This window comes from Hypanus sabinus, chromosome 3, assembly GCF_030144855.1.
Source record: "Hypanus sabinus isolate sHypSab1 chromosome 3, sHypSab1.hap1, whole genome shotgun sequence".
In the NCBI taxonomy this organism is placed as follows: domain Eukaryota; kingdom Metazoa; phylum Chordata; class Chondrichthyes; order Myliobatiformes; family Dasyatidae; genus Hypanus; species Hypanus sabinus.
The window spans coordinates 185,789,904-185,804,391 of record NC_082708.1 but is presented as its reverse complement, the minus strand read 5'-3'; the positions used below and the strand labels follow the sequence as shown (position 1 = coordinate 185,804,391).

Below are 14,488 nucleotides of genomic sequence, written 5' to 3'. Positions count from 1 at the left end.
TGCTTGCATCTAGAAGTATATTCCATTTCTTTAAATGCATTCAGTGACTTATTCAGTAGCCCTCTGTGATAATGAACTTGTTTGCCTCCCCTAAACCTCGAGTGAAGAAATTTCGCCTCACCTCAGTCCTAAATAACTTGTCCTGTAAACTGTAACCTTGAACAGTGTAGACATCCCAGCCAAGGGCAACATCCTCCTCACACTCAGTAAAGATAACGATAAGCTTTATTTATTTGCCACCTGTACATCGAAACATACAGTGAAATGTGTCACTTTGCGTCAACCACCAACTCAGACCGCAAATATACTGAGGGCCCCACCCCAAAGTGACTTCAACATAGCATGTCCAAAAACTCACCCTTACACGTTTGCAATGTGGGAAGAAACTGAAGCACCCGGATGAAACCCATCTGGTCACGAGGAGAACTCTTTAGAGATAGCAGTGGGAATTGAAGCAACACTTACAAAATGCTGGAGGAACTCAGCAGGCCAGGCAGCATCTATGGAAAAGAGTTAAAAAGTCGATGTTTCAGGCCGAGATACTTACTCAGGACTGGAGGAGTGTCCCAGCCAGAAATGTTGACTGTTTACTCTGGCCAGCTGGGTTCCTCTAGTATTTTGTGCATGTTGCATTGGATCTCCAGCATCTGCAGATTTTCCTGTGTTTGTGGTGGGAATTGAACCGTAGATTATCCTGGTGCTGTAACCATTCCCCTATCATGCTTCAAAACTCCAGAGATAATATGATCAAATTCTCCCTGAAATTTGAGGAGAAACTAAAATCAGTATCACAGTGGAGTAAATTACAGAGGTATGAGTGGGGAGTTGGCCAGAATTGATTGGAAAAGAACACTGGCAGGGATGACAGCAGATCAGCAATGGCTGGAATTTCTGAAAGCAATTCGGAAGGTACAGGATACATACATCCCAAAGAGGGAGAAGTATTCTAAAGGCAAGATGACACTACCATGGCTAACAAGGGAAGTAAAAGCCAACATAAAAGCCAAAGAGAGGGCAACAGAGCAAAAGTTAGTGTGGTTAGAGGATTAGGATGCTTCTAAATACCAACAGAAGGCGACTGAAAAAGGCATTCAGAAGGTAAAGATGGAATACAAAAGTAAGCTAGCCAATAATATTAAAGAGGATACCGAAAGTTTCTTTAGATATATAAAGTGTAAAAGAGAGAAAGTAAAGGGGGACGAGGAAATGGCAGACAAACTGAATACTGTAACACTGTGGAAGTCACTAGCAGTAAGGTGGAAATTCCAGGTGTCAGGCCATGAAGTGTGTGAAGTTACCATTACTAGGAAGAGGGTTCTTGGGAAACTGGAAAGTCTGAAGGTAGATAAGACACCTGGACCAGATGGGGTACACCCCAGGGTTCTGAAGAAGGTGGCTGAAGAAATTGTGGAGGCATTAATAATGATCTTACAAGGATCACCAAATTCTGAAATGGGTCCAGAAGACAGGAAAATTGAAAATGTCACTCCACTCTTCAAGAAGGCAGGGAGGCAGATAAAAGGAAATTATCGGCCAGTTAATCTGACCTCAGTGGTTGGAAAGATGTTGGAGTCGATTGTTAAGGGTTAGGGTTTTGGGGTACTTGGTGGCACATAATAAAATAGGCCATACTCAGCATAGCTTCCTCAAGGGAAAATCTGCCTGACATATCTTTTGAAATACTTTGGAAAAAATGACAAGCAGGATAGGCAAAGGAAAATCGCTTGATGTTGTGTACTTGGATCTTCAGAAGGTGCCACACGAGGCTACTTAACAAACGACAAGCCCATGCTATTACGGAAAAGAATCCAGCATGGATAAAGCAATGGGTGATTGGCAGGAGGCAAAGAGTGGGAATAAAGGGACCCTTTTCTAGTTGGCTTCCAGTAACTAGCGGTGTTTCACTGGGGTCTGTGTTGGGACTGGTTGTTTTTATGTTATATGTCAATAAGTAATGTAACTGATGGCTTTGCTGCAAAAATTGCAGATGATAAGAAGACAGGTAGAGGGACAGGTAGTTTTGAGGAAGTAGAGAGACTACAGAAGGACTTAGACAGATTAGGAGATTGTACAAAGAAGTGGCAGATGGAATACAGTGCCAGGAAATGTATGGTCATGCACTTTGGTAGAAGAAAGGGTTGACTATTTTCTAAATGGAGAGAAAATACAAAAATCGTGGGTGTAAAGGGACTTAGGAGTCCTTATGCAGGATTCCCTGAAGGTCAATTTACAGGTTGAGTCTGGGGTAAGGAAGGCAAATCAACGTTAGCATTCATTTCAAAGAGGACTAGAATCTCAAAGCAAGGATGCTATGTTAAGCCTTTACAAAGCACTGTTGAGGCCTCACTTGGAGTATTGTGAGCAACTTTTGGGCCCCATAACTTAGAAAAGATGTGCTGAAACTGAAAAAGGTTCAAAAGAGGTTCAGGAGTTTATTCTATGTTTGAATGGCTTGTCATAGAAAGAGTATTTGATGGCCCTGGGCCCCTAGCACTAGAATTCAGAAGAATGAGTGGTGACCTATTTGAACTCTTTCGAATGGTGTAAGGCCTTGATTGAGTGGATGTGGAGAGGATTTTTCTAATGATGGGAGAGTCTAAGAACAGAGGACACAGCCTCAGAACAGAGGAGCATCCTTTTAGAAAGGAGATGAGGAGGAATTGCTTTAGCCAAAGAGTGGTGAATCTGTGGAATACTTTGCCAGAGGCAGCTGTGGAGACCATCTTTATGTATATTTAAGGCAGAGGTTGATGATTCTTGATTGGTCAGGGCATGAAGCGATACAGGGAGAAGATGGGGGATTGGGGCTGAGAGGAAAAAATGATGAAATGTGGAGCCGACTTGATGGGACAAATGGCCCAATTCTGCTCCTCAATTCCCTTGTCCAAATTATTGATTTATAACTGGGTGAGGCTTGAGCACTGATCCCTCTAATACCTCTATAGTTTACCATCTGCCACCCCAAAATGACCCAGTGTTCCATTGGAAAAATGAAGAAGTGTCTTGGCCTGAAATGTTGACTGTTTGTTTATTTCCATAGATGCTACCTAACCTGCTGAGTTCCTCCAGCATTTTGTGTGTGTTGCAATTATTCTATTATTTCCTCTGTCAGATAATTTTCAATCCATGCCAATAATTACTTCTCAACTCATGCTTCAAATTTTCACAAACCTTTTTACATGCAATTTAGTCCAAGTGTTCTGTATGCAATTGATAGGCATCCCATCCACAACCATTCACTCACTCCACTGCAAACGCAGTTTGTAGCGTCTGCCACTGGATGGTTCTACCATTATATGCACTGGATCGCAAGAGGCTGCAGAGGGTTGCAGACTCAGCCGTTTTCATCAGAGGACAACCCTCCCCACCAAGAACACCATCAAGAGGCAGAGAGTCAAAAGGGAGTCATCTCATGACTCCCACCATCTGGGACATGCCTTCTCAATACCAACAATGGGGAGCAGGGACAGGAGCCTGAAGACCCATACTCAACTATTCATGAACGGCTTCTTCCCCTCCATCATCAGAGTTCAGAAAGTCCATGAACACTGTCCCATTTCTCTTCTTTTGCACTATTTATAGTAACATAGTACTTTTTTTGACTTGGCACTGCACTGCTGCCACACAAAAAAAAACATTTCACACCATATAAGACAATGATAATGAACCTGAAAAAATTCCTCAAAAATAGCTCTTGTTCAGATTTGGATTAGTTTCTCATGTACAGCTGGCTGGAATGAAATTTCTTGCTTGTGTGAATTTCACAGAGTAAACAGTATACAGAGTAATCATAAATAGAATTTAGAGAACAATGGGCAGAAAACAGAATGGTGCAAAGATTGTAATTCAATCCAAAGTCATAAAAAAATGACAATCATGGAATAACCATAATTCTGCAAATTTGGCCAAAGAGCCATTAATTTCAATCAATTCATTGACATATAATGTAAAAAGAATCGGGGTCAACAATGTGGAACACCACTAGTCACTGGCAGTCAATTAGAAAAATCTCCCTTTATTTCCACTCTTTGACTCCCGTCAATCAACCAATGCTCTATCCATGCTAGAATCTTTCTTATGATACCATAGGCTCATAGCTTGTTAAACAGTCTTATTTATATATTGAGATTCTGCATGGAACAGATTCTGCGTGGATTCTCCACGCCACCAAGCAATCCCTAGATTTAATCCTACCCTAATCACTGGACAATTTACAATGACCAACTAACTGACTAACCAGTACATCTTTGGATTGTGGGAGGAACTTGGAGCACCTGGAGGAAACCCACGTGGTTACGGGAAGAACGGAGAAACTCCTTACAGGCAGCAACAAGAACTGAATCTGGATCACTGGTATTGCAAAATGTTGTGCTAACCACTAAGCTGCTGTGTCACCCTTTTATGTGTGGCACCTTGTCAAAGGCCTTCTGAAAATCCAAGTACACAACATCACAAAAGCATGCCATGGCCTATTTTATCACATACCTCCAAGTACCCAAAACCACATCCTTGATAATCAATTCCAACATCTTCCCAACCAGAGGTCAGTCTAACTGCCCTATAATTTCTTTTCTTCTGCCCTTCTCCAAGAGTTAAGAGTACTGGAGTGTGGAGGGAGCTGTAATGGGTTTATTATTATCACATATATTGAGGTACAGTGAACTTTGTTTTGCATACCATCCATATAGATTATTGCACTGCATCAGTTCATTGAGGTTGTACAAGGGAAACCAGAATGCAGAATAAAGTGTTACAGAAAAACTACAACACAGCCAATAAGGTGCAAGGCCATGATTGATTTTGAGGTCAAAAGACTATCTTATCATACAAGAGCAACACACACAATGCTGGAGGAACTCAGCAGGTCAGGCAGCATCTATGGAAATAACTGCAGTCGACATTTCGGGCTGAGACCCTTCTTTAGGACTGGAAAGGAAAGGGGAAGGAGGGTAGGTAGAAGGTGATATATGAAGCCAAGTAGGTGGGAAAGCAAAGGGCTAAAGAAGGAGTTGGATAAGAGAGGAGAGGGAAGAAGGAAGGACTTAGCAGTAAGTGATAGGGAGGTGAGAAGAGGTAAAAGACTGGTGTGGGGACTAGTAGGAGAGGAGAGGGGGAAGGATCTTTTTTAACTGGAAGCTGATGTCAATGACTTGGATGACGGTTTTGGGGGCCTTATGGTAAAGTTTGCGGACAATGCAAAGATAGGTGGAGGGGCAGTTAATCGTGAGGAAGTATGCTACAGAAGGATTTAGGAGAATGGGCAAAAAGATGGCAGATGGAATACAGTGTCAGGAAGTGTATGTTCATGTATTTTGGAGGAAGAAATAAAAGGGTAGACTTTTCTAAAAGGAGAGAAAATTCAAGGAGACCTGTGAGTCCTTGTTCAGGATTCGCTAAAGGTTAATTTGCAGGTTGAGCTGGTGGTGAGGAAGGCAAATGCGATATTAGCATTCATTTCAGGGAGACGAATATAAAATCGAGGATGTATTGAGGCTTTATAAAATGCTGATGAGGTCTAACTTGGAGTATTGTGAGCAGTTCTGGGCCCTTATCTGAAAAAGAATGTGCTGACGTTGGAGAGGGTTCAAATAAGATTCACAAAAATGATTCTGGGATTGAAATGTTTATCATGTGAAGAACATTTGATTGCTCTGGGCCTCTACTCACGGGAATTCAGAAGAATGAGGGGCATCTTCATTGAAACCTATAGAATGTTGAAAGGCCTCTATTGGATGCGGAGGAGTCTAAAACCAGAGCGAACAGCCTCATGATAGAGGGGCGTCCTTTTAGAACAGAGATGAGGAATTTCTTTAGCCAGAGAAGGGTGAACCTGTGGAATTCATTGCCACAAGCAGCTGCGGAGGCCAAGTCAATGAGTATATTTAAGGCAGAGCTTGATAGATTCTTGATTAGTCAGGGCATGAAGGCATATGGGGAGAAGGTACAAGATTGGGGCTGAAAAGGAAAATGGATCAGCCGTGATGAAATGGCAGAGTAGACTCAATGGGCCAAATGGCCTAATTCTGTTCCTATACCTTATGGTCTTATGGAAAAATTGATATTTGTGCCATTAAGTTGGAGGCTACCTAGAGAGAACATAAGGTGTTGCTTTTCCACTGAGTGTGGCTCATCTTGGTACAAGGGGAGGTCATGGACCAACATGTTGGAATGGGAATTGGAATTAAAATGTTTGGCCACCAGGAAGTTCTGCTTTTAGCAGATGTGCTTGATGAAGCAGTCCCCAAATTTACAAAAGGTTCATTTAATAGTTTTATAACAGTGGGATAGAAGCTGTCCTTGAATCTGGTGGTACGTGCATTTGGGATTTTGTCTTTCTGGCCAATGGGTGGGAGAGAAGAGAGAATGTCCAGAGGGAATGGGGTTTCTGATTAGGTTGGCTGCTTTTCCAAGGCACCAATATGAAAGAGGTATCTGGTTTATTAACACACTTTTCCTTCCAGAAATCCATGTTAGCTTCACCTAATCAGACTTCTAGAATTCGTTGCCTTTTGTATTAACAGCAGATATTTCACCATGCAACCTCCCTCATATTTCTCTCCTTTTTAAATGACCATGGAAATGAAAGATCAGAACAAGCAGGACATAGGAATCACTTGGTAGTAATAAACACAAGAGATTCTACAGGTGTTTAAGATCCTGAGTGACACACACTGTGTGACATTGGAGGAACTGAGCAGGTCGGGTAGCATCTATAGATCAGCCTGAAAAATTGGCTCTTTATTCCTCTGCATAGATGCTGTCTGGCCTGCTGAGTTCCTCCAGCATTTTATGTATGTTACCAGGTAGTGATCAGCTTAATATTGGAGGTTATACACCATCATCACAGGATTAACATGGTAGCTCTACCATAATCATATGGTCAGCTGTAGTGAGGCTATAATTTCTTTAACATGAATTCCTATGTGCATTATGATCTGGCCACAGTCAAGGATTTGCTTAAGCTGTACAGATGTCTTCAATGACCATGAGAACTTCTTGCTCCAGGGTTCTCAATCTTTATTATGCCATGGAGCCTTACCATTAACTGAGGAATCCGTGGGCCCTAGCTTGGGAATCCTTGCTAGACAGTGGTTCTGAGTACTGTCCAAGTCCATTTTAAGAATACTCCTGTGGCTGATTGTAAGGTATAGGTGTATGAGATGAGATGTGAATCAAAGGATCATAGAACACTACAGTATAGGATCAGACTTATCTGGTCTGTGCTGATCTATCATTCTGCCTGGTCCCATTGACCTGCACCTGGATAATAGCCTTCCATACCCCTCCCATCCATGTGTCTATCCAAACTTCTTTAAACTGTTGAAATTAAAAACACATCTGTCACTTCTACTGGCAGCTGGTTTCACACTGTCACCACCATATGAGTGAAGAAATACCCCCTCAGGTTCCCCTTAAATATTTCACCCTTGACCGCTGGTGAAAAAGGCAAATGGTATGTTGGCATTCATAACAAAAGGATTTGAATACAGGAGCAGGGAGGTTCTACTGCAGTTGTACAAGGCCTTGGTGAGACCACACCTAGAGTATTGTGTGTAGTTTTGGTCTCCTAATCTGAGGAAAGACATCCTTGCCATAGAGGGAGTACAAAGAAGGTTCGCCAGATTGATTCCTGGGATGCCAGGACTTTCATATGAAGAAAGACTGGATTGACTAGGCTTATACTCACTGGAATTTAGAAGGTTGAGGGGGGATCTTATTGAAATGTATAAAATTCTAAAGGGATTGGACGAGCTAGATGCAGGAAGATTGTTTCCGATGTTGGGGAAGTCCAGAATGAGGGGTCAGAGTTTAAGGATAAAGGGGAAGCCTTTTAGGACCGAGATGAGGAAAAACTTCTTCACACGGAGAGTGGTGAATCTGTGGAATTCTCTGCCACAGGAAACAGTTGAGGCCGGTTCATTGGCTATATTTAAGAGGAAGTTAAATATGGCCCTTGTGGCTAAAGGGATCAGCGGTTATGGAGAGAAAGCAGGTACAGGGTTCTGAGTTGGATGATTAGCCATGATCATACTGAATGGTGGTGCAGGCTCGAAGGGCTGAATGGCCTACTCCTGCACCTTGTTTCTATGTTCTGACTTTTTTTTAAAAAAAGAATTCTCCCTATTAAATATGAATTGGAGTCTTCTAAAAATGAAGAGGTGTGGGAGAGGATGTTTCCTATAATGGGTGAGCCTAGGATCAAGTGTTAGAATGCACTGATGTTCCTTTAGAATGGAGATGGGGAGGAATTTCTTTAGCCAGAGGCTGCTGAATCTGTGGAATTCATTGCCACAGATGACTATGGAGGCCAAGTCTACGTATATTTAAAGCTGAAGTTGATAAGTAAGTTAGGGGGAAGGTAGGAGAATGGGGTTGAGACGAATAATAGATCCTCCATAATAGAATGACAGAGCAAACTCGATAGGCTGAATGGTCTAATTCTGCAGCTATGCTTTATTGTTTTATGGCATTCTGTCTTCCTGAAGAACAGCCATCTTCTCATTATTGCTCCAGTAGTACCACAGAATACTCATAATATACAGCCTTGTCTCTGTTATGAACAGCAATCTGCTGGTTTAATGTTGAATCTGTTCACAAATGAACTACCTTGCGTAATAAGGAAACTGTTCCGAGGTGGTTTATCACTGCTTTTAAAGCTTAGGTTGCTCCTGTGTTGCAAAGAACAGAGATCTAACTGGATCAAGGTGAGACTGCTTTGAAATCAAATTGCATGCGTCCACAGCAGCTGTCCTGGGGTGGTACGGAGTCATAGCGTAATACAGCACAAAAACAGGATATAAAAGTTGCAAGGTCATGGTGCAGTTGTACAGGATGCGAGTGAGGCTCCAGTTAGGAGTACTGTATTCAATTTTGGTCACTAGCTATTGGTTAAGATATTAATGAACACAAAAGAATGCAGAAGAAATTTTGCCAGAGATGTTGAGGGATTACATTATTAGGAGAGGTTGGGAAGTCAAGGGCTTGGAACGTGGGAGAATGAGATAATCTCATAGCAGTATTTAAAATCATAAGGGGTATAGACAGGGGGAATACACTCAAGTTTTATTCCCAGTGTTGGAGAATTAAGAACTTGAGGACTTGGGTTTAAGGTGTGAGGGAAAAGATTCAATAGGAACTTGAGGGGCAACTTTTTACACCAAGATTTGTATGTCTGTTGAATGTGTTGTCAAAGAAAGTACAGGTAACAGAGATTTGTCCTTACACAATTCACAAATCACTACTCAAAATAAGTCAGATGGGGAATACAAATTTTGCCCAAGAGAAATTATGTGAGAAAAAAACTAAAGTAAACACAAATTTGTTTACTTGCATTTTTTGATACATTGCAGAAGATTGTGATATGTACCATTTTCAAGTAATGAGAACCCCCCCCCCCCCCAACCCAACACCGGTAACAGGGTGGGGGGGGGGGAGTTCTCCTATAAAAGTTCTGGAGCGTGTGATCTGATCTCATTGTCTGATCCACTCTCTTTCTTTGCCTATCCCAGAACCTGCTGCTTTGCCAATATCACCAGTCTGCCTCAGAACCATCCCACCACCATCTAAGACTGGCTTGCATTGTTTAGCTGTGTAAAAGAACTGAAGAAATCAGTGGGGTTACCCAGCAGTGATGCTAAAGGAATGAAATCTCCTCTAAGAAATGACTTGTACCCAAAGTACTTTAATATTCATCGACAAAGAGAAAGAAAATACAAATTTTGCAAAAGAATCAAAAGTTGAAGACGTATGTGATATAGAAAATGCTACATGATCAGACAATCCCTGGAACGAGGAAGGTTTCGCATTTTTGTCTGGCCAAGGTGGGGAAGGCTCATCTGACACTGTGCTGGTTCAACTTCTTCCAAATCCTCCAGCTACTTGACTTCCACCTCGATCTTCATTCCATTACTCACTCCCTCTGACCCTGTTGCCTCCCCCAACACTGGCCGCAGCCAAGTCTCTGGCTGTTCCTGAGTCTTTGACTTCTCCTTGGATCTGGTCTGCCTCCTTGGTCTGGAGCTGAGGGTACTCACTGAGATGCTTCCTGTGCCTCAGTGCCCTCAGCTTGGTGCAGTATTCCCTCTCCCGGAGCAACTGGCCCTGCTGTTCCTCTAACTCCAGCTGCTGCTGGCGGAGGACACGGGAGCGACGAATCAGGCAAACTAGCTCATCCCGCATCTCCTGGTTCTCAGTCTTGATTGCTTCAATATGCTGGATCAGGCAGCAGACCGCCTCCTGTGGAGAGGCAGAGGAACACCAACTCCCTTTAACAGTCTCAATGCCTTTTTAAAATGTATTTTAGAGATACAGGATGATAATAGGATCTTCTGGTCCAATGAGCTCACACTGCACAATTACACACATGTGAACAATTAACCTACTAACACATATGTCTTTGGAATGTGGGAGAAAACCAGAGCACTCAGAGAAAACCCACACAATCATGGGGAGAATGTACAGATAGCAGCGAGAATTGAACCTGGGTCACTGGCGCTGTAATAACGTTATGCTAAACGGTTAATACATTATTATTTTATTGGTTAGCGCAATTACAGCTCGGGTTGTTCCAGAGTTCGAAGTTCAATTCTGGCACCGTCTGTAAGGAGTTTATATGTTCTCCCCATGGCCGTATGAATGCACTGTTTTCCTGTCACAGTTCCAAGACGTACCAGTTAGTAGGTTAATTGTTCATTGTAAATTGTCTTATGATTAGGCTAGTATTAAATAGGTGGGTTGCTGGGCAATTGGGAGGGGGGGGGGATGGTGGTGCAGCTCGTTGGCCCAGAAAGGCCTGTTCTATGCTTAATCTCAAAATACATAAATACATTTTTAAGCATTCTTAATGATAATACTACATAGTTTTAATTATGGTATCCAAGACACCTTCAAAGAGCAGCGCCTTAGAAAGGCGATGTCCATCATTAAGGATCCTCACCACCCAGGACATGCCCTCTTCACACTGTTATGGTTGGGAAGGAGGTACAGAAGCCTGAAAGCATACACTCAATGATTCAGGAACAGCTTCCTCCCCTCTGCCATCTGATTCCTAAATGGGGATTGAACCTGTGAACAATACCTCACTACATTTTTGTTTCTGTTATTTTGTGCCATTTATTTGAACTTTTTAATAAGACATACATATACTTACTGTATTCAGTTTTTCCTCTATGTTTATCGTGTCTTTCATTGTACTGCTGCCGTAAAGTTAACAAATTTCATTTGTGCAGATGATATTATATCTGATTCTGATTAAAATATTATATAGTTTTATATTATTATATTGTACACTTACATAATTAAACTTTACTTTTTTATATAATTTATTTTTTATTGAAGTTCATCATCAAACAAACATTTCCAAAAGATGTATTTCAGACATTGTACATATATAGTATATCACAAATTTCCACTATTTATCTGAGGTACACACTTATAGAAAAGAGTGGAAAGAAAAAACAAGCAAAAGGAAAGAACTATGTACAAGTAGGGAGTGATCTTTTTTTTAACAATAGATTCATTGATTTGTGAGCATAAAATCAGGCCTATGAGGCATTATGTACTTAAACCATTTTTCCCAGTATGAATCAAATTGTTCCAAATTGAATAAAATCCTCTTATGTTTGATTGGATTTAATAGCCCATTGACATTAAAAGAAATGAATTTTACCTTGTCCTTAGCCATCTGTATTTATCTGTCAATGTATCATTGAAATTAGAATAAAACTTAATCGATCTACTCCCTGAACAAATAAGAACCAAGAAATGCAAATAATAACAAAAATGGCAACAAATGTGTGATTCCAAGGCTGAGTTCTCTAGTAGATGACCCTGCATTGAGCTAGAGGAAATGTCTAGTTGTGGGGGATAACCCCTCCTACTTGTGAGTTGAGTATTGCAGTATTGATAAAAGTCAGTGAACAAATCCATTACACAGAAAAGATTTTCCTGTGCACTCCTCCTCCTATATATATATATATATATTCTCATTTTGGTGGGGAGAAAGGAGTAAGTGAGCGAATAAAGAATAACAACTAAGTAATATAAAATCCACATTATAATAAGTATTTCTCGAGATAGGTATATCACCATGTACTTTTGCTTCCGTTTAGCTTCTCAACATTTTTAAAGTTAGCCAAACCTTATGGCTCTTCTGAAGGGGGTGAGGACTGTCTTTAGGAAACTCCCAGTCTCTTCCTGATATATTTCTCTCGGCCTCCTCCCGTCTCCTGCATTCTCGATTCTCGCACTATTTCCCAAGCGGAGCGGGATAATTCCTCAGTCAGGCTTTCCTTCGTTTTGGTCATGTTGACGGGCAACCCTCTGGCCTTCATGTCTGTAGTCGCTTCTTCCACTGTCTGGTACAACCGTGTCCCGTTGTCATAAAACACTCGAAGTTTAACAGGGTATGGAGTTTGAAATTTAATCTTTTTTTGCTTTAGTACTCACTTTACTTCAGAGTATTCTTTGTGTTTCTGCAGGACCGCGGGGGGGGGGGTAATCTTGGTCGAAATATATTAATTTATCATCAAAAAACACTCTCTTCTTACCTCAGGCCCTTCGTAGTATCTCCGCCTTGGTGCTGTACTGAAGGAATTTAATTATAATTGAGTGTGGCTTTCTATCCTGGGTAGGTTTTGGGACTAACGCGCGGTGGGCTCTTTTGACTTCCAGCTTCATAGCTGAGGGAATATCCAGCGCGCCCCGCAGTAACTTTCCAACAAACTCCGTCATAGACGAGCCCTCCGCTCCTTCGGGAACGTTGTAGATTCTGATATTTTTCCACCGTGATCTTCCCTCCAGGTCAAGCAGTTCACCTTCTTGGTGATGTAATATTTTTATTGTCTTGCTCAGTATCTGTTCCACGTTTTGAATGCGATCTTCCACCTTCTCAATTTGAGTCTCTGCCACTGCTATTTTTTGATTAACGCTGGCGAGCTCTGCCTTAATATCATGGAGCTGCTGCTCTATTTCTTTCTGGACCTCCATTATCTCTTTCAAGATTTCGAAGATATTCGCCGCTTCGCCTGAGCGAGGCCCAGTGGCCGCCTCGCTAGCACGCAGTCGGGTCGGAGAGCCGCTCGTTGCACTCCTCTCGGACACAGGCTCCGCAGTGTCACTTTTTTTATTTACGTTCTTTTTCCCCATTCTTGCTCCTCTTTTCAGTTCAAATATTTTTCAAAAAATATTATATTTGATGGGATAACGGGGCTTAATACATGTTTTTACGGAGGAGCTAGTGACTTAAACTGCCATTCTCGACGATGATGTCACTGGAACCACATAATTAAATTTTAAAATCAATTAATAATAATAATCTAATTCCACTTCCAATTACAGATTAAAGCAAGTCCAGTAAGCGGGACAGGGAGCATAAAAAGGTCTGATCATCTAAAATGTATTTACTTTAATGTAAGAAGCCTGAAAATTAACACCAAGCAACACACACTAAATGCTGGAGAACTCACATAGACTGGACTATACCTCTTCCCACCCTGTTAGCTGTAAAGACGCTATCCCCTTCTCTCAATTCCATCATCTCTGCCACAACTGCTCTCAGGATGAGGCTTTTCATTCTAGATTGAAGGAGATGTCCTCCTTTTTCAAAGAAAAGGGCTCCCCTTCCTCCACCATCAACGTTGTCCTCAATCACATCTCTTCCACTTCATGCATGTCTGCTCTTAACCCATCCTCCCACCGCTCTACCAGGGGTAGGGTTCCTCTTGTCCTCACCTACCACCCCACCAGTCTCCACATCCAGCACATAATTCTCCAATTCTCCGGAACTTCCACCGCCTCCAACAGGATCCCACCACCATACATGTTTCCCCCCCACCCCCGCTACTTTCTGCTTTCCACAGAGATTGCCCCTATGTGACTTCCTTGCCCATTTGTCCCTCCTCTCTGATTTCCTTTCTGGCACTTATCCTTGCAAGCGAAACAAGTGCTACATCTGCCCCTACACTTTTTCCCTCACTACCATTCAGGACCCTAAACAGTCCTTCCAGATAAGGTGACACTTCACCTGTGAGTCTGTTGGCATCATACACTGTGTCCGATTCTCCCAGTGTGGCCTCCTGTAAATTGGTGAGACCCGAAGTAAATTGGGAGACTGCTTCGCTGAGCGCCTACAGTTCATCTGCCAGAAAAAGTGGAATCTCCCAGTGGCCACCCATTTTCATTTTCAATCTATTTTGATTGATTTAAAAAAAATAAGGATAAATACAATTCCGAGGATAAGTTATATCAAATACATATTTTAATAAAAGTGCAAAGAAAGGAATATACATGGTCAAAATCATCTGCAGTATAATATTGAGCTAATATAAAAAAGGAACCACAACTCCTCTTGACAATTCATAAAAAAAGACTCAAAATTTCTATTATTGAGAAAGAAAAAACCCACTAAACTAACCTAAAACAAAAAAAAAGAAGACTGGGCAGTCCATTTGAGGCTATAATTTCAAAAAAAAAAGAGGGAAAAATCCTT

The 14,488-nt window shown here is 41.7% G+C and overlaps 1 protein-coding gene across 5 annotated transcripts in view; it reads right to left on the bottom strand.

Annotated features, from left to right (window-relative positions):
* Positions 1-274: 274 nt before the first annotated feature.
* Positions 275-14,488, bottom strand: part of ccdc166 (coiled-coil domain containing 166) — a 48,934-nt gene continuing 34,720 nt past the window's right edge. For 3 of the 5 annotated variants that reach the window (XM_059965767.1, XM_059965766.1, XM_059965768.1), the window contains one exon: positions 9,667-10,236. In XM_059965767.1, coding sequence (XP_059821750.1) covers positions 9,907-10,236 — 330 coding nt within the window. In that variant the 3' untranslated portion in view covers positions 9,667-9,906. Of the gene's footprint in view, positions 759-9,666; positions 10,237-13,136; positions 13,272-14,488 lie in introns of those variants that run through there. The other 2 variants (XM_059965769.1, XM_059965770.1) reach the window with 2 other exon arrangements.